This window comes from Narcine bancroftii, chromosome 14 (genome assembly GCF_036971445.1).
Source record: "Narcine bancroftii isolate sNarBan1 chromosome 14, sNarBan1.hap1, whole genome shotgun sequence".
Classification (NCBI taxonomy): Eukaryota; Metazoa; Chordata; class Chondrichthyes; order Torpediniformes; family Narcinidae; genus Narcine; species Narcine bancroftii.
This window is the reverse complement of record NC_091482.1, coordinates 27,216,601-27,241,720: the sequence shown is the minus strand read 5'-3', so window position 1 is coordinate 27,241,720 and position 25,120 is coordinate 27,216,601. Positions and strand designations below refer to the sequence as shown.

Genomic DNA, 25,120 nt, shown 5'->3' with positions numbered 1-25,120 from the left:
GGTGAACCCACACAAGGCAGCAGGACCAAACCACACATCTGGTTGGGTACTGAAAGAATGCACAGACCAATTGACAGAGGTCTTCAGGAATAACTTCAACATCTCTCAACCACTTTTTATGTAGGTTCAAGATGGCCCCCCCAAGAGGCCAATAATAACAGGCCTCACTAACTACTGCCGTGTGGCACTGACATCCACTATTATGAAATGGTTTAAGTGGTCTGGTGATGGAACACATCAAAGCACGCCTCCCAGAGATGCTGGACACATTTCAATTCACCTATAGAAGAAACTCTTGCACTGGTTATGCCATAGTCTTGTCCCTCCACTCCATCCTGATCCACCTGCAGATCGACATCTCATACACCAGGCTACGTTTTATCGACTTCAACTCAGCATATAATGCAATACTTCCAGAGAGACTGGTGGAGAAGCTGTCCTTGTTGGGACTCAGCACCACTTTCTGTATCTGGATCTGGAGTGTTACTGACACTCTCTGTCCAGGTCAGTAACAGAACGTTGAGCACCGTCATGCTGTGCACCCACGGACCTCAGGGCTGGGTGCTCAGCCTGCACCTGTTCACACTAATGACCCAATACCACATAGTCAGATCCAGTCCAACATTTTCATCGTTTGCAACACTAGTTGGGCCTCATCAGCAATAACAATGAATCAGACTACAAAGAGGTGAAAAATCTTGTAATAAGGTGCGAGAGTAACAACCTGAGTCTCAATGTGGTCAAGATGAAGGAGATGATCATGGGCTTGAGGGAGGAGGACCAGGAACAACCACCCTCCACTACACATCAACAACTCTATAGTGGAGGGCACCACATTCCTTGGAATTCACTTAACTAGTGATCCATCATGAACATGCATCTCCTCACTTTTTCAGGAAGACGCAACAGCGACTGCACTTCCTGAGAAGACTGAAGCAGGCAAGGCTACTGGACACCATTATGTCAACCTTCCACAGGAACTCTATGGAGTGTGTCCTGGCTGCCTGCATCACAGTGTGGTACAGTTGCTGCAGAGAAATGGATTGGAGGTCAATCCACATGACCATAAGGGCAGCAGAGTGGATCACTGGAGTCTTCCTCCATCGACATGATCTCCTGGGATTGTTGTCTGAAGAGGGTGCGCAAAATCTTTGAGGACCCTTTCTCTACCACCCCGCCCACAGCCTCTTTCAGCTGCTCCTGTCAGGAAAGAGATACAGGAGTATCAGAGCCACCACCACCAGGCTGAAGAACATTTCCACAGGTAGTGAGAATGCTGATTGACCAAAGGAACTGCTCACTCTAAACATCTGAGACTCTTGTATCCATGAAACAGTGTTTATTTAATTTCTGTATATATATATATGAATACTTGTCCTGCATATGTATTGTTTGTCTGTATGTGTGTTAAGTCTATTGTTGTCTGAGTGTTTTGCTCAGAGGATTGGAGAACGTTGTTTTGTCAGGTTGTACTGTTGCAATCAGATGACAATAAACTTGACTGAAATAAATTTGAACTTAAAAAAGACATTTCATTTGCTCCATTAATTGCATACACTTCCTGCATGCTAACTTTCTCTGACATCTGATTAAAAGGATAAAAGGGTCCAAAACTCAATTCAGACACTAGAATTTTAGTTACAATCAACATGTTTAAATTGTGCAGCTGAAGTATTTTGTTTAGGTTCTTAACTTTGGTTCTACAGCAGTACTTCTGAACTGGGGACAAACAAAATAAATGTTTCTCATGATAAACAATAGCATTCAAAGTTCAAAATTCAATTATTTTTTGTTTAAATGAAATAAAAACATTTACCTTGTATGGAGAGAGCAGGAAATCACTGAATTTACTGGGCAGAGAATATTTCTCTACAAGTTTATCTTCCACCACCCAGGGTGCATTTTCACCCATCCCCATTCGCATCGAGTTATGCCTGATGAAGTAACGCAGGATTTCCTTGTTTGGCGGCCGCTCTGAGCGGATAAGACTTTCGGTTGGAACATTACTTATTATCTAGAGTGATAAGAACATTTGCTTTATTGAAAAACTTTAAGAGGTCCACTCAAGTTTTAAAGAATGCAAAGAAAAGAATTACACCTTTGGTCACCAAAGATGGACAAGCATAATCTGCCATTGCATCCATTCATTCCTGCATATTCAGTTCAAATTGCATAAACTTTGGACCAATGACAAAGTATCCCTCTCAAATTTGCAAAGCACAATAGTACAATGAATTCAACAACAAACATTTCAGCAACAGGAAACTTTAAGCATTATGTTCAGATTAATTATACAACATCAAATTTCATGTCACATTATCCTCTTTGATATAAATTAACAGTTCAAATCTATTTCCAATTTTTAAAAAAAATTAGAGTACTATATTGTGAGATTGGAAGGAAAAAAGATCATCAATCGATGGATTTTTAGTCATTTTGGGATAGGTAATTTTACTGTTTTTCCATCTTTTAGTTGACATCGAGATGCATAGAGAAGCTACAGAACCTAAAAGGAAATTATTCAATAATATTAACACTTTAGTCCTTAATTATCTTAGCACATATACTGATCATACCTCACAGTTGTGCACTCAGTTCCATTTCATCACGACACCAGCTTGCACGCAATAATCACAAACCAATAAACAAAGAAACAATTATAAAGTCTGTTTTGCTTCTTACCTTATCCTCTTCCAGCAGTTTTACATCATACTTGTAGGGCAGGAATTTCGGGTGAACCCATTTCTTCTCCTCCTTCTTGAGGCTTGTCGGCAGTTTTCGTGGTGATCGACGAGCTCTGTCACCTGAGGAGCAAAATACATTTATTTCACAATGGTGCCTATCAAGCTGCCCAAATAGAAACAAGACAACAGGCATTTTAATCACAATGTAATACACCAAATAACAGCAAGTAAGAAGGAAAGCCACTACAATAGCATGAATGATATTTCAGGGCCCCATTTGTAGAATTCTACCATGTAATTGAGTTTGGAAAGACAATTTCACCAAGATTAACAGCAAGGTGCCACATAGAAACTGCTTCACTGATTAATAAGCACCAGTCCTTCATCATTAATCATAAAACACAACTCAATATTCAAATCCCTACTGGATTACAAACTGTGCGAAATGTAAAAAAAAGATAATTCCCATGAAAAATAGTTTAATTTTAAGATAACAAATTCTTATTCTTAAAGTCTTTTCAATTTCAACAGGTTTCTAACCTTAGATTTTGAAATACCTTGTTTCTGCAGATCTCAATGTTTTTCCCTATTTGGGAATAATTACCTGCCCTTCTTTTTGTTTTTATCCTTCTCAAATATTTGCCTTTCCCAGTCGTGTATCCCTGCCAGGCATTCCAAGATCTAACAATTGTGCTCAATATTCTCCCAATCACATCTGTCCTTCCAAATTTCAATTTTATAAGCTCAAGGTTGCAGAATACTACACTTGGTTGTTCATTTAAGCCTTTGTAAGTACTTTAGAGTGAGCCTCTCTTCAAAGATCTTTCCACATCTCTCATAATTCCAGTAAATATTTTGTTTTCGTCATGATACCTTTCCCAAAAGTTATAAAGTTGGACATCATTTTAATATAGAGTATAAGAGCAGTTGATAACCGTTGATATTCTACTTATTTTCCCACTTTCAAAGATCTCAGAATTTCAAAGCTCAAATTCAGAACAACCTTTTCATGAGGTTACCCAGTGCCTATTTGAAAATCTTCTGTAGTCAGATTTGTGATTGGAAGAAATAACAAGGCCAAGAATAAAGAGTACAACCAAATATCAAGAGATGGCAGCTGATAAAATATGCAAAGATCAGAGAAACTATGGCTTTGAAAAATGCAAAACCGAATATTTATTCCCATTGGGAAAAGACCCAGATACACATATAACACTATCCAACAGGAAAATGCAGGTACCAAAGCTTGAACATTTGAAAGTGGAATGAATCATGAGTAAAATGAGCAAAAAGTTAAGTCAGCACAACATAAAATATAGCAAGAAAGCAGAGTCGTGTCCTCATTATTACAGAGAGTCTGAGTGTCTATTTCGTCCACTCTCCCATGCACCATAAAATGACAAAGCACATACTGATGTTGCTCTCCCTCTTGTTCTCAACTTTGACACAGACTTGTGTGCCCATGTTATCTTGTCCCCCTTGACTGGAGTTCTCCTTGTCACTAGAAGGTGAATTGCAAGATCCTTCATTTTTCTTCTCAGAAGATAACTCTTGTTTCAACTCCAGAGGATGTACTTTTACCACCACCACAGGAAGGATTTTGTTTTCCCCAACCTGGTAGGCAAAAAAAAAAAATCAGTAATTTGTTAACACTAACTGAAATTTAAAATATTTAAACCCTATATACTAAATGAAAATATTGTTGCTGGGTCCAGAGTTGTTAACATCAGCACCTGAATATACAAATATTATTTGTTTTAGAAAAAATAAAACATTAATTAAAGGCAATAATCTCTCTCACCCCCCCACCCCCCTTCCCTCCATGTCCTACACCAAATCTTTCCAATTTATCCTCTTACCTAAAGACCTTGATTATTTCATAGTCTGAATTGCCAAATTCTAGTATTTTACTACAACTGGGGAAATAGTGATTTTCTTAGTCAATGTCTTGACCAAAATGCCATTTTTCATGAAATTTCACAAAATGAAGTGAACTCTGGCATGTCTAGAAGTATCCCAGTTACACCCAATGTCTTTTTTAAGTGTGTGCAGGAAAGCAATTAGAAATATAAATCCTACTTTACTTTTTCTGTACTTGCCAAAGGACCTTCTGGACATGAGCAAAAAAACCAAAGCGTAGGATTATTAAATCTAAAATTTCTGGCTGCAATCTAGTAAGCCATTCCAAAAACATTTTCCAAGTTTCTTCAGACTAACCTGGAACTCACACCGCTCCCCCATAGCAAACTTTGTCATGATCTCCATCCATGTTTTGTCAACTAGTTTGTCCAAGGACAATGTACTATGATGAACCAGTTCCAATACAGGCTTTTCAAACCATATTGGGTACTCCTCCTTTAGTCTGCATAGTAAAATAGGAAAGACCAAATTAGATGGGATTTAAAGACCATTAGTCAAAACATCTGCTGAAGCTCAAGTTTTAAAAGTATTCACTGTACTAAAAAGTAATAGGTGTGACAAATTTAGGATGAGTGGGGATAAAAGCAACTCTGGAGTTTTCTTGTAAGTATTAAAAAAAAAATCTTCCAATGAAAAACAGCCAGATGCAGATTTTATAATCTATGACCAACGCAAGTGACCCAATAAAAGCTCAGCTAACTGACCCTCATGAAATTCCATTGATCTGAAATATTATGTGTTTCTCCCCTGCCAAAGGTGCTACTGACCTACTCAGTATTTCCACCCTTTCCATTTTTCTTTTGCTGAAAGTGACCTTACTTTTTATATATTGACAGTCAAATCACAAAAGTCCATGAAGTCAAGGATCCCATGAAGGTTAATAGCATTTTGTCAAATACCATTAGGAAGATGCATAACAGCCTTCAGACTGACCGAGCTCAAAAACCAGTATGAGAGTACACCATAACAGCAGTGTTGAATTGATTGACTCAAAATAGCATTGAGAATGTAGAAATTGGTTGTATTCAGGCGGTACTGTGACCCCATCGGAAGTATACAGCACTGCAATATACAAGTTTCATGACAATGACTTAGGCCCTTGCGCTACCATATCCAATCAGGACTCAATGAATGTAGAAAAATGCGACAAAGGCATCCATAAAAAGGTATGGACTAAGGATAAAGCTACTCTACATGCTGTGCATGTTGAAAGAAGAAATTTGAATGCTGTTAGGATATCCCTAATTCCATGTTCAAAGGATCCATTAAAACTGCAGGTTTGCTACATTTAAAAAAATACATTTATGGACATTGTAACTCATGGCAGAAAGTAACACTGATTCTCAAATAATGAGGAAAATGTAAATACACACTCAGTGCTTCCAAACACAATCATCTAACAGAGCAGAGGGCATGATTCACCCTAAAATAATAATAAAATGCACTGGAAATAATCAGGTCAGGCAGCATTTGCAGAGAGAAACAAATTTAAATCATAGATATTGTTCAAAACCCAACTATGCCATTTGTCAAGCTGCTCCAGTGCTCTACTGCACTGGCATCTATCTCACAAAGTGGAAGATTATCAGATGCATCTTACAGAAAAGCACAATTCTACTCCAGCCCTTTGTCACAAACCAATGGCAGCAAATTGGCATTGAAGGCAAAACCAAGTGTCACATAACTGTTAATATCACTCTCAATGGTGAAAAACTTTTTTTTTTTTTTTAAATTTGACTTAGCTGGATAAATAATAAATATAATTAATGGCACACAACTGCCAACAATGACCACCATTATGAGACTAACCACTTTCCCCATCCCCAATATTCAGTTATTATTACCCTTCCCAAATCTTCCACAATCAAAACTGCGGACTAGCCACAATAACATCACAACCACAAGAGCAGATCAGAAGTTGCAAACATTGCATCAAGGGACTCACAACTCAAACCTTTCCATCATCTTCAAAGGTGTGTGATTGAATAGTCACAACTTGCCGAGACTTCTGTAATTCCAAGCCATCTAGCTTCAATGTCACTCCACATACCAAATAACTACTCTTTTCTTAACGATAAGACCAAGAACCATTACAGAAACTCACCAAAACTTCCCTGGCAATAGTTCCCGAATATCAACTTCCATCTACTGCAAGGACAGGCAGCAATACAAAGAAATATCATCTGTGAGTTTGACATCAAGCTATACATCCTTCTGCTCAGGAATGCACTGCTCTTCCTTCACTGATTCTGGGATAAAATCCTGGAAATGTTGATTGTCTTCAAAACAAGGACAACGAGGGAAGAGAATTAAATACTTGCATTGTGAGGGTAGGGTGGCAAGGGGTATGGGGGGGAGAAAGAATAGGAGAGCAATGATGATTGGGGACACACTGGTAAGACAGGTGAATAGGGGGCTCTGTGAACAAGATCGAGGCTCCCAGATGGTATACTGCCTCAGGTGCCAGGGTCAGAAAAGTCTCCGAGTTCATAGCATTCTGGAGGGGAGAGGGAGCAGCCAGATGTCATGGTCCACATGACGTAGAAGTAGGGATGAGGTCTTAAAGAGGGAATACAGGGAGTTAGGAAGGAAGTTAAAAAGCAAGACATCAAGGGTGGTAATCTCAGATTGCTGCCTATACCACACGCCATAGGGTAGAAACAGGAGGGAATGGCAGATAAATGCATGACTGAGGAATTGGAGCGGGGGAAAGGGTTCAGATTTATGGATCATTGGGGTCTCTTCTGGGGAAGGTCTGACCTCTACAAAAAGGATAGGCCGCATCTGAACTGGAGGAGGACCAATATCCTGGCAAGCAGGATTGCTAGAGCTGTTGGGGAGGGGAGGTGAGAATCAAAATGTGAGTGCAGAGATTAGGCTAGAAGGGAACCAGGGTGTTACAATCGAGAAAGAAGAAAATAGAACAAAGTCAAAAATAATGTGCAGCAAAGATAACAAAAAAGGACAGGCAGGTAAAAAGACAAGATAATTTGCTGTACGATGGAAATACAGAGAAATTGGTAACAGATACTGATCTAAGGATACTGTACCATAATGCAAAGAGAATTAGGAATAAAGTAGATGACCTTATTGTACAGCTAGATTGAAAGATATGACATTGTGGCCATCACTGAGACATGGCTTAATGATGGATGTGATTGAGAGTGAACGTCCAAGAATACAGGGAAGATAAGCAGGTAGGTAGAGGGGTGGTGTGGCCCTGATGGTAAGCAATGATACTAAATCACTAGAAAGAAGGGACATAGGGGCAGAAATGGTAGAATCTTTCTGAGTGGAGTTAAATGATAAGGGAAAAAGGACCCTATTTGCAATTATATACGGGGCCCCAAACAACAGCCGGGAAATGAACCACGAGCTACAGCTGGAGATAGAAAAAGCATGTCAGAAGGACAATGTCAAAATAATTATGGGGGATTTTAACACGGTAGGCAATTGGGAAAGTCAGGAAGGTACTGGATCTCAGGAGAAAGAGTTTGTAGAATGCCTACAGGATGGCTTTTTGGAGCAACATCATTTATCCCACCAGGGGATCAGTGGTTTTGGATTGGGTGATATGTAATGATTAGGGAATTAAAGATAATGAAACACTTAAGTAGTGATTATAACATGATAAGAGTTCAGTTTCAAGTTTGAAAAAGAAAAGCCGATAACAGGTGTGTCAATATTTCAGTGGAACAGAGGGAATTACAGTGATATGAGAGAGGAATTGGCCCAAGTTGATTGGAAAGTAAGATGGCAGAGCAGCATTGGATGATATTTCTACAAGAAAAAAAAAGTACAGAATAGTTATATTCCAAAAAAAGGAAAATTATGAATGGAAAAACAACACAAATGTGGTTAACAAGAGAGGTTAAGGCTATAATAAAAGCAAAAATTAGTGGAAAAACAGAGGATGGGAAACTTAGAGACAAAAAGTCATTAGGAAAGAAAAGATTAATTATGAAAGAAAGTTGGCAAATAACATACAAAAGAATACTAAGATTTTTAAAAACTATATAGAGTAAAAGAGAGACTCGAGTAGATATGGGATGGATTGATAATATTACTGGAAAAATTATAATGGGCAACAAAGATGGCAGAGGAACTGAATGAATATTTTGCATCAGTCTTCACTGAGGAAGACAATAGCAATATACCTATTAGTCAAAGGTCTCAGGGAATAGAATTAAGTATAGTCAAGATTATTAGAGAGATAGTGCTTTGTAAGATGAATGGACTGAAGGTAAATAAGTCTCCCAGACCTGATGAGGTGGCTTTGGAGAGTGTGGAGGCATTGGAATCAATAGACTCTGGCGTGGTTCTGGAGGTTTGGAAGGTTGCAAATGTACTTCCGCTTTTAAGAAAAGATGGAAGCATTAAAAAGGAAATTATAGGCCTATTAATCTGTCGGTGGTTGGAAAGTTATTGGATCCAATCCTCAAGGATATAAAATATCTTGAGGTGCATGGCGTCATAGGTCCATGCCAGCATGGACCAACCCAATGGAATTTTTTGAGGAAGTCTCGTGTAGGACAAGGCTGTGGATGTTGTGTATTTGAACTTTTAAAAGGCCTTAGAGAAAGTGCCACATAAGAGGCTGCTTAATAAGATGAAAGCTCATGGAATTTCAGGAAAGATATTAGTCTGGGTGAAGCATTGACTAATAGGCAGAAAGCAATTGTTAGAAATAAAGAAATCCTGTTCTGGTTCGTTGCCGGTTACTAGTGGTGTTCCGTTGGGGTCGGTGTTTACACTACTCCTTTTCACAATGTTTATTGATTATTTAAATTATGGAGTGAATCCAGCGAAGCCAAGTTTGCAGATGACACCAAGATAGGAGGTGGAGTAGGTAGTGTTGAAGATTTGGACAGCTTAGGAGAGTGGGCAAGGAAATGGCAGATGAGATACAATTTTGAGAAATGTACAGATGTACACTTTGGAAGAGGAAATAAACAGGCAGATTATTATTTGGTTGGGAAGAAAATTCAAAATTTGTAAGTCCAAAGGGACTTGGGGATCCTTGTGCAGGATAACCTAGAGGTTTGCCACCAGGTTGGATTGGCAGTAAAGAAAGCGAATGCTAGGTTGGCATAGCATACAAGAGTAAATAAGTGTTGATGAGGCTGTATGGGGAAATGGTGAGAGCTCCTTTGGAGTACTGTGTGTAGTTTTGGGCCCCTTAACTTAAAAAGGATGCAATAATGTTGGAGAGAGTAAAGAGAAGATTTACCAGGATGATTCAGAAATGCAAGGGCTAACAAACAAGGAATGCTTAGTGGCTCTTGGACTCTATTCATTGGAGTATAGAAGAATAAGAGGGGATCTCAGAAACATTTTGAATGCTGAAAGGATTGGACAGAGTAGATGTGAATATGATGTTTCCATTGGTGGACGAATCCAGGACAAGAGGGTACAATCTTAGAATTAAAAGGTCCCCATTTAGATGAGGAGGAATTTCTTCAGCCAGAGGGTTGTGGATTTGTGGAATTCATTACCATATATAGCTGTGGAGGCTGGATTGTTGGGGATGTTGGAGGGTGATTGATAGGTATCTAATTAGTCAAGGTACCAAGGGATATGGGGAAAAGGCCAGAACTTGGAACTAGAGGTGAGAACAGTTTAGCTCAGGGTGGATTTGCAGATAAGACAATGGGCTGAATGGCCTACTTCTGTTCCTTTTTTTTGGGAGTGAATAAATGAAACCTCAAAGCAATGGCTTTAGAGCTTTGCATAAACTGGGAATAAGATTTCCAAACATGAGCCTGTCATCCAATTGAGACATCAACCAGAAAGGTCAATTCCATTTCATTCTCCATTGATATAATTTGGTCTAAATATTTTCAGCAATTTTTGCTTTTAATATTGCATCCTTTTTTGTTAAAAGAAAATAACTGGAAAAGCAGGATAGGTTTGGATTTCAAGGAGAGGCTGGATAGTCTGGGACTCTATTCCCTGGAGCCAAAGAGAACAAGGGAGGGGGGAACCTTATGGAGATTTACGAAATCACAAGGGGCATAGATCAGGGACAGGTTCAGTCTATTTCCACCAGGATGGAATTTAAAATTCAAGATTTAATATGGGAGGAGAAAGATTTAAAGAGAGACCAGTTAGGCATTTCATTTACACAGAATGGTGGGTATATGGAACAAGCTGCCAGATGAAGCGGTAGAAGCAGGGTCATTGTAACTTTCAAAATGTATTTAGATAGGTACATGGAAAAGTTTAGAAGAAAATGGACCAAAATCTCACAAATGGGACTAGACTTGATCAGCATAGACAAATTGGGCAAATGGCTATTTTCCATGAAAATTATGACTCTATAGAACCGATACCTCCATGACTGCAAGACTAATCAACCACAGTTACAACTCTGATTATCCAAAATGGTTGGGACCCGCCGATTTCAGATAAATGGTCATTTTTAAAAAGAAACAGCCCAGTAGCAACAGCAAATCGCTGGTAATAGTGTTTAAGCAATAACAAACAACAAAGGAAGGCTTTTTAAGCATGAAATAATGTTTAATTCTCACCAAAAAAAAAACCCAACCTGAACAAAATAAGATAAATCCAACACCAAAAATCTTGAAATTCTACTCAGAGGTTTTTCTAAAATTCCAAACTTTATTCAACCTGTGACGTCAGTTCAGCTCCGAAAAAAAAAAATTCGGATAACTGAGGATTTCTGATCGTTTCTTATATCCTCATTTTATCCAAAATTGTCCAGAGGCAAAATGACGTCATTTCGGCTTCAAAATTTTTTGGATAAATGAGGATTTCACATATCCAAAAAAAATTTACAGAGCTGAACTCGCGTCACTTCTAGGTCCAAAAGAATTTCAGATAACTGAGGATTTCCGATAAACGGAGTTGTACAGTACTTCCTTCCAAGAACACGGACATTACTTTAAAAATGTAATCACTTATCTGCTACTAACCCCTCTCTCAGTACCTCAGCTGATCTTTCTGGAAAAAAAGTATCTGCAGTATTTTACTTTTGATTGCACCTTGTGCAATTCCACTCAAAATTCAGCCCATGGCAAGAATCTTCAAGAAGCCCAAGGTGACCCTTATTGAAAGGGCTAGGCCCATAGTAATATGCAGTATCTGGCATTCAATCAACCAGAAACTCAAACCACCAGTAAAAACAAACAAACAAAAGTAAATAAATACTTTTTGAAAATAAATAGTGTTAAATACAAGTTTAAAATTGTAAAAGTAAATGCTCTCCAAAGCAAAGCAGCACACAACCCCTTGGGAGCAAACATTCAGCCAACAGAATGCTCTGGTTGTGTCCCGCCACCTACAGCAGCTGTTTGAATAAAACGATGGCACCCAGGATGAAGAGCCGGCTGGTGCCACTCATCGCTAGGACAACACTCCCAAAGTGTTTCCCTATCCCTGCCTGGTAAGATTCTTTATTTGCATTAGTACATTATTAAGTACATTAGTAAGCCTTTATCTGTAAACTTGGTAGAGGGCAGGTTAACTATGACAGAGCACAGTTGGCATAGTGTCTAGCACAACACTGTTACAGCACTTATGAATGGGGTTCAAATTGAAAGGAAGGTATGCTGACGGTCTGACCAGGACATTGATGTGGAGGTGAGTCAGGTTACGCTGAGGGTTTGACTGGGACACCAGAATGAAGAGCCAGTCGACGCCGTTCGTGACTTTCCCCAAAATGTCTCCCCGCCTAATAAGTCTTTATCTTTATTAGTATTAGGTACATTAATAAAGCTTTATCTGTAAACTTGGGTGAGGGGGTTTAATTATGGCGATTAGTGTAACGGTTAGTGCAACGCTGTTACAACGCCAGCAACAGGGGTTCAAATTTAAATGTTGTAAGTTACAGGATTTACTTGATTAAAGTCAACTTTACATAATCAAAGATTACAATACTGATTTTTTCCCCCCCAATTATTACTTTACATTTTGCACTGTCTTCTTTCTTTGGCTTGGCTTCGCGGACGAAGATTTATGGAGGGGGTAAAAAGTCCACGTCAGCTGCAGGCTCGTTTGTGGCTGACCAGTCTGATGCGGGACAGGCAGACACGATTGCAGCGGTTGCAAGGGAAAATTGGTTGGTTGGGGTTGGGTGTTGGGTTTTTCCTCCTTTGCCTTTTGTCAGTGAGGTGGGCTCTGCGGTCTTCTTCAAAGGAGGCTGCTGCCCGCCAAACTGTGAGGCGCCAAGATGCACGGTTTGAGGCGTTATCAGCCCACTGGCGGTGGTCAATGTGGCAGGCACCAAGAGATTTCTTTAGGCAGTCCTTGTACCTTTTCTTTGGTGCACCTCTGTCACGGTGGCCAGTGGAGAGCTCGCCATATAATACGATCTTGGGAAGGCGATGGTCCTCCATTCTGGAGACGTGACCCATCCAGCGCAGCTGGATCTTCAGCAGCGTGGACTCGATGCTGTCGACCTCTGCCATCTCGAGTACCTCGACGTTAGGGGTGTGAGCGCTCCAATGGATGTTGAGGATGGAGCGGAGACAACGCTGGTGGAAGCGTTCTAGGAGCCGTAGGTGGTGCCGGTAGAGGACCCATGATTCGGAGCCGAACAGGAGTGTGGGTATGACAACGGCTCTGTATACGCTTATCTTTGTGAGGTTTTTCAGTTGGTTGTTTTTCCAGACTCTTTTGTGTAGTCTTCCAAAGGCGCTATTTGCCTTGGCGAGTCTGTTGTCTATCTCATTGTCGATCCTTGCATCTGATGAAATGGTGCAGCCGAGATAGGTAAACTGGTTGACCGTTTTGAGTTTTGTGTGCCCGATGGAGATGTGGGGGGGCTGGTAGTCATGGTGGGGAGCTGGCTGATGGAGGACCTCAGTTTTCTTCAGGCTGACTTCCAGGCCAAACATTTTGGCAGTTTCCGCAAAGCAGGACGTCAAGCGCTGAAGAGCTGGCTCTGAATGGGCAACTAAAGCGGCATCATCTGCAAAGAGTAGAATAATACCTAGTGTCGCCGAGAATATTCTCCCAGAATCACAGTGCGGCTTTCGCGCAAACAGAGGAACCACTGACATGGTCTTTGCCCTCAGACAGCTCCAAGAAAAGTGCAGAGAACAAAACAAAGGACTCTACATCACCTTTGTTGACCTCACCAAAGCCTTCGACACCGTGAGCAGGAAAGGGCTTTGGCAAATACTAGAGCGCATCGGATGTCCCCCAAAGTTCCTCAACATGATTATCCAACTGCACGAAAACCAACAAGGTCGGGTCAGATACAGCAATGAGCTCTCTGAACCCTTCTCCATTAACAATGGCGTGAAGCAAGGCTGTGTTCTCGCACCAACCCTCTTTTCAATCTTCTTCAGCATGATGCTGAACCAAGCCATGAAAGACCCCAACAATGAAGACGCTGTTTACATCCGGTACCGCACGGATGGCAGTCTCTTCAATCTGAGGCGCCTGCAAGCTCACACCAAGACACAAGAGAAACTTGTCCGTGAACTACTCTTTGCAGATGATGCCGCACTGTCTTAATGCAGGTGTATTAAACATTGCAAGAGTGAGTCTCAGTCAACCAGAACATTTGCATTTCCTGCATCCATGATCTCCCAAGGTGCCAAATAATGGGGATTTTACTGTAATATAGTTGAATTTCATGGCCTCTGGCTGCTCCAAAATGCTTCACATCCGAAGATCACACTTTTATTTGCGCAGTCATTTGTGGGAATATAGGAAACTCAACAATTTCTAAACAGCAAGCAGTAATTCTGTAACCCAATTTAAAACCAACACCTGATGAAAAACAAAAATTGCAGATGCTGGAATCTTGACTGTACAGAGAGAAGCTGGAGGGACGGGTCAGTCAAGGTTTCACGTCAGGACCCTTCATCAAGATTTGCATAGAAAATACATTCCTGCTCGTCATTTTCCCATTAAGTTTGTGGTAGACACCCAATTCTTAAAACAGTCGTACCAGTTAAGAAACACCCAATACATTCTAAAGATGCACATAATCAACATAGATAGTTGGGGAACTCAGGTTGATTAGAAAGAATAAAATATGTGGTGTGAAGATTATTTATTATAGCAAGTTTGGAAGCCCCTGCACTCTCCAAAGAACTCATTTTCCGAAGGCTATACTTTTACTTGTGCACTCATTACCGTGATGCAGAAAATTCAGATAATTTACTCACATGCACCAGTGATGTAATTTTAAAGAATTTAAAATAAACCCAATTTTAAATAAACTCCTGCTTACCATTTCTCATCTCTGTGGATCATAAACAATTCTTAGAAGGATGCTAGCAATGCTTAACAGAACTCACTGCAGCAACAGATAGACAAATTCCTAACAATTTATTAATAGTATCTTGTGTGAAAGCATTTATGACGTACTTACAATTCAGTCACTTCCTGCTCCTCCTCCCAGGCCTCTCTGTGAGTGAGCTGATTACTGCCAGTGCTCTTACACGTCCAAATTCGCTCTGCATATCGAGATAGTCGGTTTTCATATTCTCTGAGTAAGAGCTCAGGAAAATAATATTAAATTTATGATTTATGTAAATGCAAGTTCTCTCATCAGCCCTCTCACTTTTCAACATCAGACCCTTATAATCACTGCACTGAATCAGTTTGTTCACTCAAACATGTCCATATTTCTCTTTCAATTTTTCCCTGTGCTTTTGAATGTATCAAGTCCACCTGGGATACAGACACTCCAAGCATATTCAAACCTCATTAAAACTTTCATGTGTGTGAGAATAATCATTTAAGCTGGTGAAAAGTAGAGTTAAACCAAATGTTGCCACTTTTTGCAAGTTTTTATTTGGCAGCAAGATCTGCTACGAGAGGGGAAGGGGATAAAAGCCAAGATGCATTAATACTTTGGATGCGATACATCAAAATTGGAAATATCCCTTTTGGAAAATCAAGGAAACGAGTCAGCATACAACCTATGCCATCATGAACAAATAGTAAAAAGTATGCAAGTTGTCAATACTTTTTAAATAAAGGGGTTTAAAAAAGAGATTTTATTGCAGTTTATCTGATTGTGGCTTAAGGGTTACTGTGAAAGCATGCTTGCTCCTACAGAACTGACTTGAGTTCAACTTAGTCAAATATGATGTGCACTGAAAACTCTATTTGAAGGCTTATAAATGCAACACAGATCCAGTTTTTGTCATTGCTAATCCTCAGCACTTTTAGTAAGATTCATCAAGCAGCCTGTAAAATTCCAGTGAGAAGTTGGCTACAATTATAGTCCCAAGTATTGTTTATATTTAATTTTCTTTAATTGCATAAAACTGTTAATTGTGTTGATTTCATGACTGAAGTATGAAATGTGACCACATACATGACACTATTTTGTTACTTCATTATCCTCAGGCTCATTGCATATGCACAGTGATTTAAACTAATGAAAAGTACATTGAGACAGTTTCATTACATCATCTTAAGGTTTCTTATCCAGAAATATTAAAGCTATTTAGTTCTGGATTCACAAAATGTATATCAGCAAACTTCTAGGACTAAATCTAAAGATATACTATAGATAACGATTACCTCAAATCTGCTGTGATTTATGGTTTATCTGTAATTAATATAATAGGACCAAGTTCTTTCCAAACCTGACATTAAACGATGATGGTTTGCTTACAAACATGATTGCCAGGACATATGCAGTCTGAAGTTTCAACATCCCAATCATTGCAAAAACTGCCAACCAAACTCAAAATAGATACACGCTGGTACAACAAAGCATCCCACAATCACCACATTTTGGTCATCTTTTCGATAACCAATAAACTTAATTTGCTTTGTTCCTGCTTTGATATCAAAGCATTTGTCACATTCATATACATTATGAAAGATCCAAGCTTCTCTAGAGGTTAGAGGCCAACCATTTGCTTTCGCTTCTCATTAAATCTAAAGTGCACTGAGCTATATGGAACTGCAAAGTTATCTGTTAGAAATATGCATTTAACTTTTGTACTTGTCAAAATATCTGAAATTGAAGAGATACATGACAAGAAGACAGAAAATACATTTTAAGAAAAAAGATGAAAGTATGAGGTAAGAGAGGTGGTATTGGAACAATTAAAAGATGCTCCCAAAGGAGCAGCACCCACTGTGCCAATAAAAACTGGAAACAAAGAAATGTGAACTTGCAATTAAATCTAAAATCTGGGCATTTGCAAAGTGTTGAAACCTCTTGTATCTCTGGGGATTGTGTTACAGATAAAGTCAAACCCAGGATGCATTGAACTTATTTGCCTTTATCTCAAGTTGGTTAGAAATAACCCCTACATCCATTAAAGTTCTCAACACTTGGCTATAACAATGACACAATAAGGTTGATAATACACATGACTAAATATCATGAGCAAATGATAAACAAAACTACATTCAAAGGTTCATTCACCATTTTAGCAGGCCCTTCCGCCCCTTGAGGCCATGCCACTCAAATACCTAAATTAATCTACAACCCCTGTATGTTTTGAAGAGTGGAGGAAACCAGAACACTTGAAGGAAACCCACGCAGGAATGGATGTACCAACTCCTTACAGTGAAGTGGCAGCTATCTCCTACTTGCTGTTCAGTTTGTCCCAGGCTTGACAGTAGCACATCAAGTCCATGACAAGCTGGAAGTCAAACAGAAGTTCAAATTAGCACCTTTGCCACTGCTGGCCATAAAGTGATGGAGCGTTTCCATGCTGAGAATGAACTAGATGCATTGACAGAGTGCTGAGAGGTCAGATGCAGTGATGAATGGTACAAGAAACAGTACCCTGTTCACTTTAAAAGGATTGCTAACCTCTACGCTATTAAGTACAAAATTTTTTACATTGTTTTGAATTTAAATCTACAATTTTGCTAATTTAATTAATTTCATGTTTCTAAAGCCTGACAAATTATCTAAACACAGGAGCTATGGATCCACAATCACCAAGGCGCTTGAAGTATGGTACCCATTTCATCTAGCAGGATGCCCTGTGTACAAAGGAACAGTTTGTCTGCACTACCATATGCAGAACAAGTGTAGATCAACACAATCAGGTCTAACAAGTCCAGTCTTTGCACATCTCCAGACGCAAATAAACAATGTGTCATCTCTATCTTTAAAAGCTTCAAATTTGAATGTGTATGAGAACAAGTTTTCACTTGTCCCCTTTTTAAAAAGAAATAAAGTTTTCTCAATCCTCCCGCTCACCAAGAGTGTCACACAGCATACATAGGAACATAGAAAGAGTTTTGAAACTGTGGTGCAAGCTCTTAATTAAGGCACAAGTATTTATTTTCTTTTTCTGCAAAAGGCCAGATTAAGCTAACAGCTCTCGTCCAAGCTACCTTTCAAGACCTCTCATGAAAAGTCTTAAGATATACCAACATGTTACTATCATTAAGCACTAATTAAAACAGATTTAAAGCACATTCCCTTCCCCTCCCCACCCCTAAGGGTTGAAGTAGCAAACACTTTGCCATTCTATATCCATCACTGCATAATCTTCAATAGAAAATGCTGGAATCAAAGCTGTAAATAGACAATCTCAACCTTCACCAGCAAAAGCAGGAGCAAAATTCCAGTACCGTCCTTAAGTATTTCTACACTGCTACATTGTTCTGCCCTTGTAGACCAAACTATGTACAATGTTAAACTTAAACAAGGATATACAATCTCTAGCAATCATGTAATTTAAATTTAATCCAAATAAAAAAAGTTTTCTCACTCCAAATTTTTTTTTGGCCATAATCTAAATATATTTAAGATGCAGTGACAGTGGTAACATAAATGGTTGAACTGAAATAATCACACTCCTCCATAGGACATAGCTTTCAATCCTTAGAAGGTATAAACTAGGTGAGCATAATCACAACCAGTTATGCAAAAAAGTAAAGGCCCTCTACAATCATTATTTCTGAAGTAATTCAATTTTATCTCACTTTTCCTAAACACTTTCCCCAAAATCTAAAAGGATCTTCATTAATTGATATCAAAGCTAACTGAGCTTTGATTGGTTCTCACTCAATCTTTTTCTTTCCACTCACATATGACTTTAAGAAAACCCTATGCCATCAGTGCTCTGTGATTAGTAAGGGATTGTTCAAGGTGGTACGTTAGTAAGGGAAGGTTGAGAACCACTGCTCAAGACCCAATTGTAACTGAAACATTTTGCTTGAGAAAAATTATAATTGGCCCATTTCCTTTGGAGTTCTGAAAAAGTGCACATAAGGAGTCCATCAGGTCCGAATAAAACAGTGGTTTTCAACTTTTTCTTTCCACCCACATTTCACCTTAAGCAATCCCTTACTAATCACAGAGTACGTATAGCACAGAGAATACTTAAAGTGGTTTGTGAGTGGAAAGAAAAAAGTTGAGAACCACCATCAGGCAAAAAAGGGATGTTCCTTAGTTTGATATCAGAAATTAAAAGGCATTGATTTATTCAGCACACATTGAAATTATAAAGTTCAATCTAAGAACGATGCAACTACTTCATTGCCTTATTGAAAATTTGCTTTCAAACTCTTATATCTAAAAGCTGTCACTATTAAAACACCAAAAATATAAAGTTTTAATATCCTAAAAGTAACACTGTTAACATTACCAACTGATTCCTGGCTGAAACAATTAAAAAAAACCCTGCAAATCTTTGGAAAGTAAAAGGAGAACAAAGTGCTCAACAGGAATCCCTTCTCTGCAGCTGCAGAAATAGAGATAACATTCCAGGTCATCAATCCCATTTGCCTTGATGTCCTGTTATTCCTCAACTTTCCAGCTGCGACCTGCTCAGAAATTTGATTCATTTTACATTTTAAGAATCTTCTCAGTTTCCGTTTTGGTAATGGAGCTCAAATGATATTAATCCGGCAAGAAAGTTATGGAGATCACTGAGTGATAAGGCTCGAGGGCAACCCCGGCCCCAGGCGATCGGGAATTGCTCGGCTACCATGGTGAACTCCACATGCTCCCCTCCTCAGGATTGCTGAGACCTTCCAGGATCTCAGTGGAAAGCCAGCGGCGAGTAGGCCCAAGCGGGGCCTCTCGACAATGACGAACTTGTGGAGTTGCACAGACAAGAAATCTGGAGTCACTCAGCGGGACCGTGGCTGGGAGGAGGTTGAATTTGTGACAGGCTCGATGACAACTCGCTCAATCACTCCCCCCCCACGACTCACTCCTGCCCGCCAGCAGCAGGAGCACCGGTTCCTGACCCCCCCCCCCCCCCCAAAGCCCAGACACCGTCCCTGGGGACACACATCCCGTCGCCGACATCCTGCGCGCTCGCCGCCAGCTCGAAGGATACTCGTTACTCCTGAAGCCTTCTCCGCTGTGCTCGATCACGTAGATCGTCTCGTCCGACGTTATGTCGGTGAGCGGCTTCACTAGCGGGAATGGCTTCCTGCCCAGCAGCGGCGCCATGGTCCTGGGTGGGCGCCGGCCGGCCGGCCGGCTCCGCAGAAGGTGGGCCGGCCCGATCGAAGCTGCTGCAACCTCAGGGGCTCCGGGCGCGGTGACAGAAAGAGCCCGGGGGACGCCAGCCCGTCGCTCGCCCTCAACTCGGGAGTTCAAAAATGGCGGGATTCCACGGCAGCCCTACTTCTCACCGGCAGCTCCTCACCTCCCGCCGCCGCCGGACGCTCCCGCCCTCCCCGCGCTCCCATTCGGCGGTGAGCTCGGCGCGTCACCGAGTTTAAAGACCTCGCTCCCTGTCATTGGCTACACGTCACCGTCCATCATCCCCTCAGCTGCGGTTCAAGCGCGGTTTGCGATGAAGGTGAAAGGTTACGACCATCGAATAACCAACAAAAAGGAAGAATACAGTTTAAATTGGTACGATACAAACATCAGGGTGAAGATTGCATGTCAATGTTTCAATGGATGCCATATTTTAATTTTTTAACGATACGTTGTTTATATACGCACAAAATGAAGCCGCCGCCGACCCGAACGACGGGCGATCGATTGGACCACGGCGTGGGAGGGGCGGGATTAATGGCTGAAATGGGCGCTCTTACTGGCCTCTTCGCCTGTCCGTCAATCTCGGGTTACTCTCTGATGACCACTTTGGGCAATCGGATTGATGGTGGAAAACATCAGTCAGCGTCGAGCCCGGAGCTCCTGCGGTGGCCGGACAATTTAAAGGGGGGGGGGGGGGGAGGGACCGGGTCGGACCGAAGATAAAATCATTAAAAAAAAGATATCGCTCTCCTGCAAAGAAATCCCTGAAATTGATCATTCTCCCGAAGAAGTACCCATTTATTCTGTCAACCTGTTTAACTTTTCCCCAATAACTCAGTTCCTGAAGGCAACATCCTGGTAAATCTTCTCTCTGCTCTTTCAATTTTGATGGACACCTTTTCAGATGTGTCCAGCGTCCACAGAAAACAGCCACTTTGGCCCTTCTGGCCTGTGCCGGACTATTATTTTGCCCAGTTCCATTGACTGGCACCCGATCCATCCATGCATTTTCTCTTAAATGTTAAAACTGAGCCCGTATTCACTTTAGTTGGCAACTCTCCACACCTCTGAGTGAAGGAGTTCCCCCAAAACTTTTCCCCTTTCACCCTTATCCCATTGTATCTTACCTAACCTCGGGAACAGCCTACTTGCATTTACTCTCTCTATACCCCTCATATCATCCTCATTCTTCTACGCTCCGGGGAATAAAGTCCTAAACCTTTTTCTTTCCATTCAACGTAACTTTAATTATTCCCCTTTGCCATTGGTGCTCTGTGATTAGGCAGGGATTGCTTAAGGTGGGATGTGGGTGGAAAGAAATTTGAAAACCCCTGTTTTAATCGTACCTAATTGACTCGTTATGTGCACGGTTTCATAACCCCAAAGGAAATGGGGCAGTGACAATTTTTCTCAAGCAAAATATTTCAGCAACAATTGGGTCCAGAGCAGCAATTCTCAAACTTCCACCTCACATACCACCTGAAGCAATCCCTTACTAATCACAGAGCACCAGTGGCATAGGGATTACTTCAGGTGGGATGTGAGTGGAAAGAAAAAGGTTGAGAATCATAAGTATAGTCTGTAGACAAGACCTCTGGTCTGTCCTATCTGAGCACTTCTGTGAGAGTTTCCCTGACGAGCAATGCTACTGCTCCCCATTTCATCCCTCCCACTCTATTACGTCTGTAACAAGAGAACCTGGGATATTGAGATGTCAGTCCTGCCCCTTCTGCAATCATGCTTCATTAATAGCCACAATGTCATAATTCCACTTGCCAACCCATGCTCCAAGCTTGTCTGCCTTTCCAACAATACTCCTTGAAACAGATGCACCCGAGAACATTTCCACCATGTACACCCTTTGATTTCTGACTTTACATCCAGTCATCACACATTTTTTTTCTCCTCCACTATCTGATCTGGCACTCTGCTTTCATCTCCTTGTAAATCTAGTTTAAGCTCCCGGAGCAGCACTAGAACTCAGCGGCACAGGGACAGTTTTTTTTTTCGTTGCTGACATCAGATTCCTGAATGATCAATAAAACAAAGGCACTGCTTTACTACTATTTTAATTATTTTATAAATATTATTGTCATAAGATGGTTCATAATGCAAATGTTTGCCACAAAACACCAAATTTAATGCTTTGTTCACAACAATAAATTCTGATTCAGAAACCTTCCCGCAGAGATATTAGTCCCTGTCCAGTTCAGATGCAAATCATCCCACCGAAACAGGTCCTACCTTCCCTGGAAGAAAGCCCAGTGATCCAGATTCCTGAAGCCCTCACTCCTGTACCATGTATTTAGCTATGTGTTGAGCTGCATTGTCCTCACAAGCACATGGCACAGTAGCAATCCTGAGATCGCAACCTTGGCAGTCCTGTCTTTCAACTTAGCGCCTAACTCCCTGAACTCCCTTTGCAGGATCTCATTGCTCTGCCTAACCAGGTCATCAGTCCTTACATGGACTATGACATCTGGCTGCCTATCCGCCCTCCTGAGAATGCTGTGAACTCCATCTGAGATCTCTCAGACCCTGGCACCAGGGAGGCAACACTCCATCCGGGATTCTCAATCTCTTCCACAGAACCTCATCTGTTCCCCTAACTTTGGAATCGCCTGACTGCAGCGCGTCTCTTTTCCTTCCCCTCTGGCCACAAGGCCAGACTTCATGCCAAAAGACCTAACAGCCATGGCTTTTCTCTAGCAGGTTGACAGGGCTAATGGGATTAGGCTAGATGGGCAAACAATTTGTTATGGACATGGCAGACCAAAGACTCCTATGGACATTGAATGACCAGCTGAATTTCTGCAGCATTTCAGTGTGTTTTTAGTACAATCACAGCATTTGCAGATTTCCTGTTTCACTCAGTGCTGTGGAACTATTGACTTTATTTTCAGTTTTGTACTGATAACAAATGAGGTTCCTGTCACCAATGACTTTCGAGGAAAATAGCAGAGTAAAATAGGTTACAAGCAGACTGCTCTATATTTGACATCTCTATTCACCCACAATATGTCTTTTGTAATCTTAAAATGGCTTAGTCTTCATTTGAAGAAGAAATAGGAAAATAACAGAGTTGAATATGTGGTTAAGGAGATGGTGCAATGGGGAGAGTTTTGGGTCTTTCTCTTTCTTCCCAGGCTAGATGAAACCTGTACAAGGAGGATGGGTTGTACCTAAACTGGATGGGCACCAATATCCTAGCAAAGAAGGGACTGAAGTCAGCAAGCAGAGGCATAAAGATGAAGGTCGGGGTTAGGACAAGTAGGTCTAATAAGAACGCAGAGGGCCAGGTTAATGAACTGATGGGCTGAAGTACTTATTTCAATGGAAGATGCATTAAGTGTAAGGCAGATGAACTTAGAGCCTGGATTAGAGTGATCATTATATACTTGGTTGAGCAAGTAAAAATACAGAAATGCTGGAGGAACTTAGCAGGTCTTGCAGCATCCATAGGAGGTAAAGATGTATAACCAATACATCCAAGGCCTGAGCCCTTCTTCAGGGTACAAGTAGAAAACTGACAGGCATCTGTATTAAATGCCTAGTGAAACAGAAGAATTGCAGGGAAGGAGTACAGACCAACAAACAAAAATGCTAATTGGATATAGTAAGAGGACAAGAAAGAATAAATGGGGGGGGGGGGGGTTGTTTTTGGTTCTGTGAGACAGAGTAAAAAGGGAAGAGTTTAGTGACAGACCTGGAGGAAAGGATACATAGGGAAATATAAGGAGGGACTAACAAAAACCAGAGATCTATGTTAATGCTATCCGGATGGATGCTGTCCAGTTGGAATATGAGGTGCTGTTCCTCTAATTTGAAGATGCCTTAACGACTATCGACCAATAGTATTTACATCAACAGTGATGAGGTGTTTTGAAAGTCTGGTGATGAAGCAGATCAGCTCCTGTCTGAACAATGACATGGATACATTACATCAGGATGCTCTTTATCGAATACAGTTCAGCATTTAACACCATAATCCCTGCAAAACCCTAAGACCTGAGAGTTAACACCCCCGCTGTGCAATTGCATCATGGATTTCCTCACCTCCAGACCACAATCAGTGAAGATTGGTAAGAACTTCTGCTCCACAATCTCCATCAGTACTGGAGCACCACTGGGTTGCATTCTTAGCCCCCCTGCTCTACTCACTTTACACCTATGACTGTGTAGCTCGGTACATCAATAACACTATCTACAAATTTGCTGACGATATCACGGTAGTGGGTTGTATAAAGAAAGGGGATGAGTCAGCACACAGGAGGGAGATTGAAAACTTGGCTGAAAGGTGTACCTTATACTCAATTTCACCAAAACTAAGGAGCTGATTATTGACTTCAGAAAAGGAAAAGCCAGAGGTATACAAGCCAGAGATCATAGGGGAGGGGGATCTGAGATGGAGAGGGTGAGCACATTTAGGCTCTTTGGAGTCACCATCTCGGAGGATCTTTCCTGGACCCAACACACCAATGGTATAGTGAAGAAAGTATGTCAGAGCCTCTACTTCCTCAGGAGTTTGCAGAGGTTTGGTATGACATTGGAAACCCTGGCAAATTTCTACAGAGGTGTGGTGACCGGCTGGATCACAGTCTGGTATGGGAACAGGCTGCATCTCTTTCGTTGGCTTGGCTTCGCGGACGAAGATTTATGGAGGGGGTAAAAAGTCCACGTCAGCTGCAGGCTCGTTTGTGGCTGACCAGTCCGATGCGGGACAGGCAGACACGATTGCAGCGGTTGCAAGGGAAAATTGGTTGGTTGGGGTTGGGTGTTGGGTTTTTCCTCCTTTGCCTTTTGTCAGTGAGGTGGGCTCTGCGGTCTTCTTCAAAGGAGGCTGCTGCCCGCCAAACTGTGAGGCGCCAAGATGCACGGTTTGAGGCGTTATCAGCCCACTGGCGGTGGTCAATGTGGCAGGCACCAAGAGATTTCTTTAGGCAGTCCTTGTACCTTTTCTTTGGTGCACCTCTGTCACGGTGGCCAGTGGAGAGCTCGCCATATAATACGATCTTGGGAAGGCGATGGTCCTCCATTCTGGAGACGTGACCCATCCAGCTCAGCTGGATCTACAGCAGCGTGGACTCGATGCTGTCGACCTCTGCCA

At 41.2% G+C, this 25,120-nt stretch overlaps 1 protein-coding gene across 1 annotated transcript in view; it reads right to left on the bottom strand.

Moving 5' to 3' along the window:
- The window catches only part of baz1b (bromodomain adjacent to zinc finger domain, 1B), a 96,645-nt gene extending 76,430 nt beyond the window's left edge, over positions 1 to 20,215 (bottom strand). Inside the window, exons 1-6 of the mRNA XM_069911820.1 lie at positions 19,859 to 20,215; positions 14,953 to 15,069; positions 4,902 to 5,046; positions 4,097 to 4,298; positions 2,683 to 2,804; positions 1,817 to 2,014 (exon numbers count right to left, since the gene is read on the bottom strand). Coding sequence (XP_069767921.1) covers positions 1,817 to 2,014; positions 2,683 to 2,804; positions 4,097 to 4,298; positions 4,902 to 5,046; positions 14,953 to 15,069; positions 19,859 to 19,974 — 900 coding nt within the window. The 5' untranslated portion in view covers positions 19,975 to 20,215. The remainder of the gene's footprint in view (positions 1 to 1,816; positions 2,015 to 2,682; positions 2,805 to 4,096; positions 4,299 to 4,901; positions 5,047 to 14,952; positions 15,070 to 19,858) is intronic.
- Between the last annotated feature and the right edge of the window lie 4,905 nt (positions 20,216 to 25,120).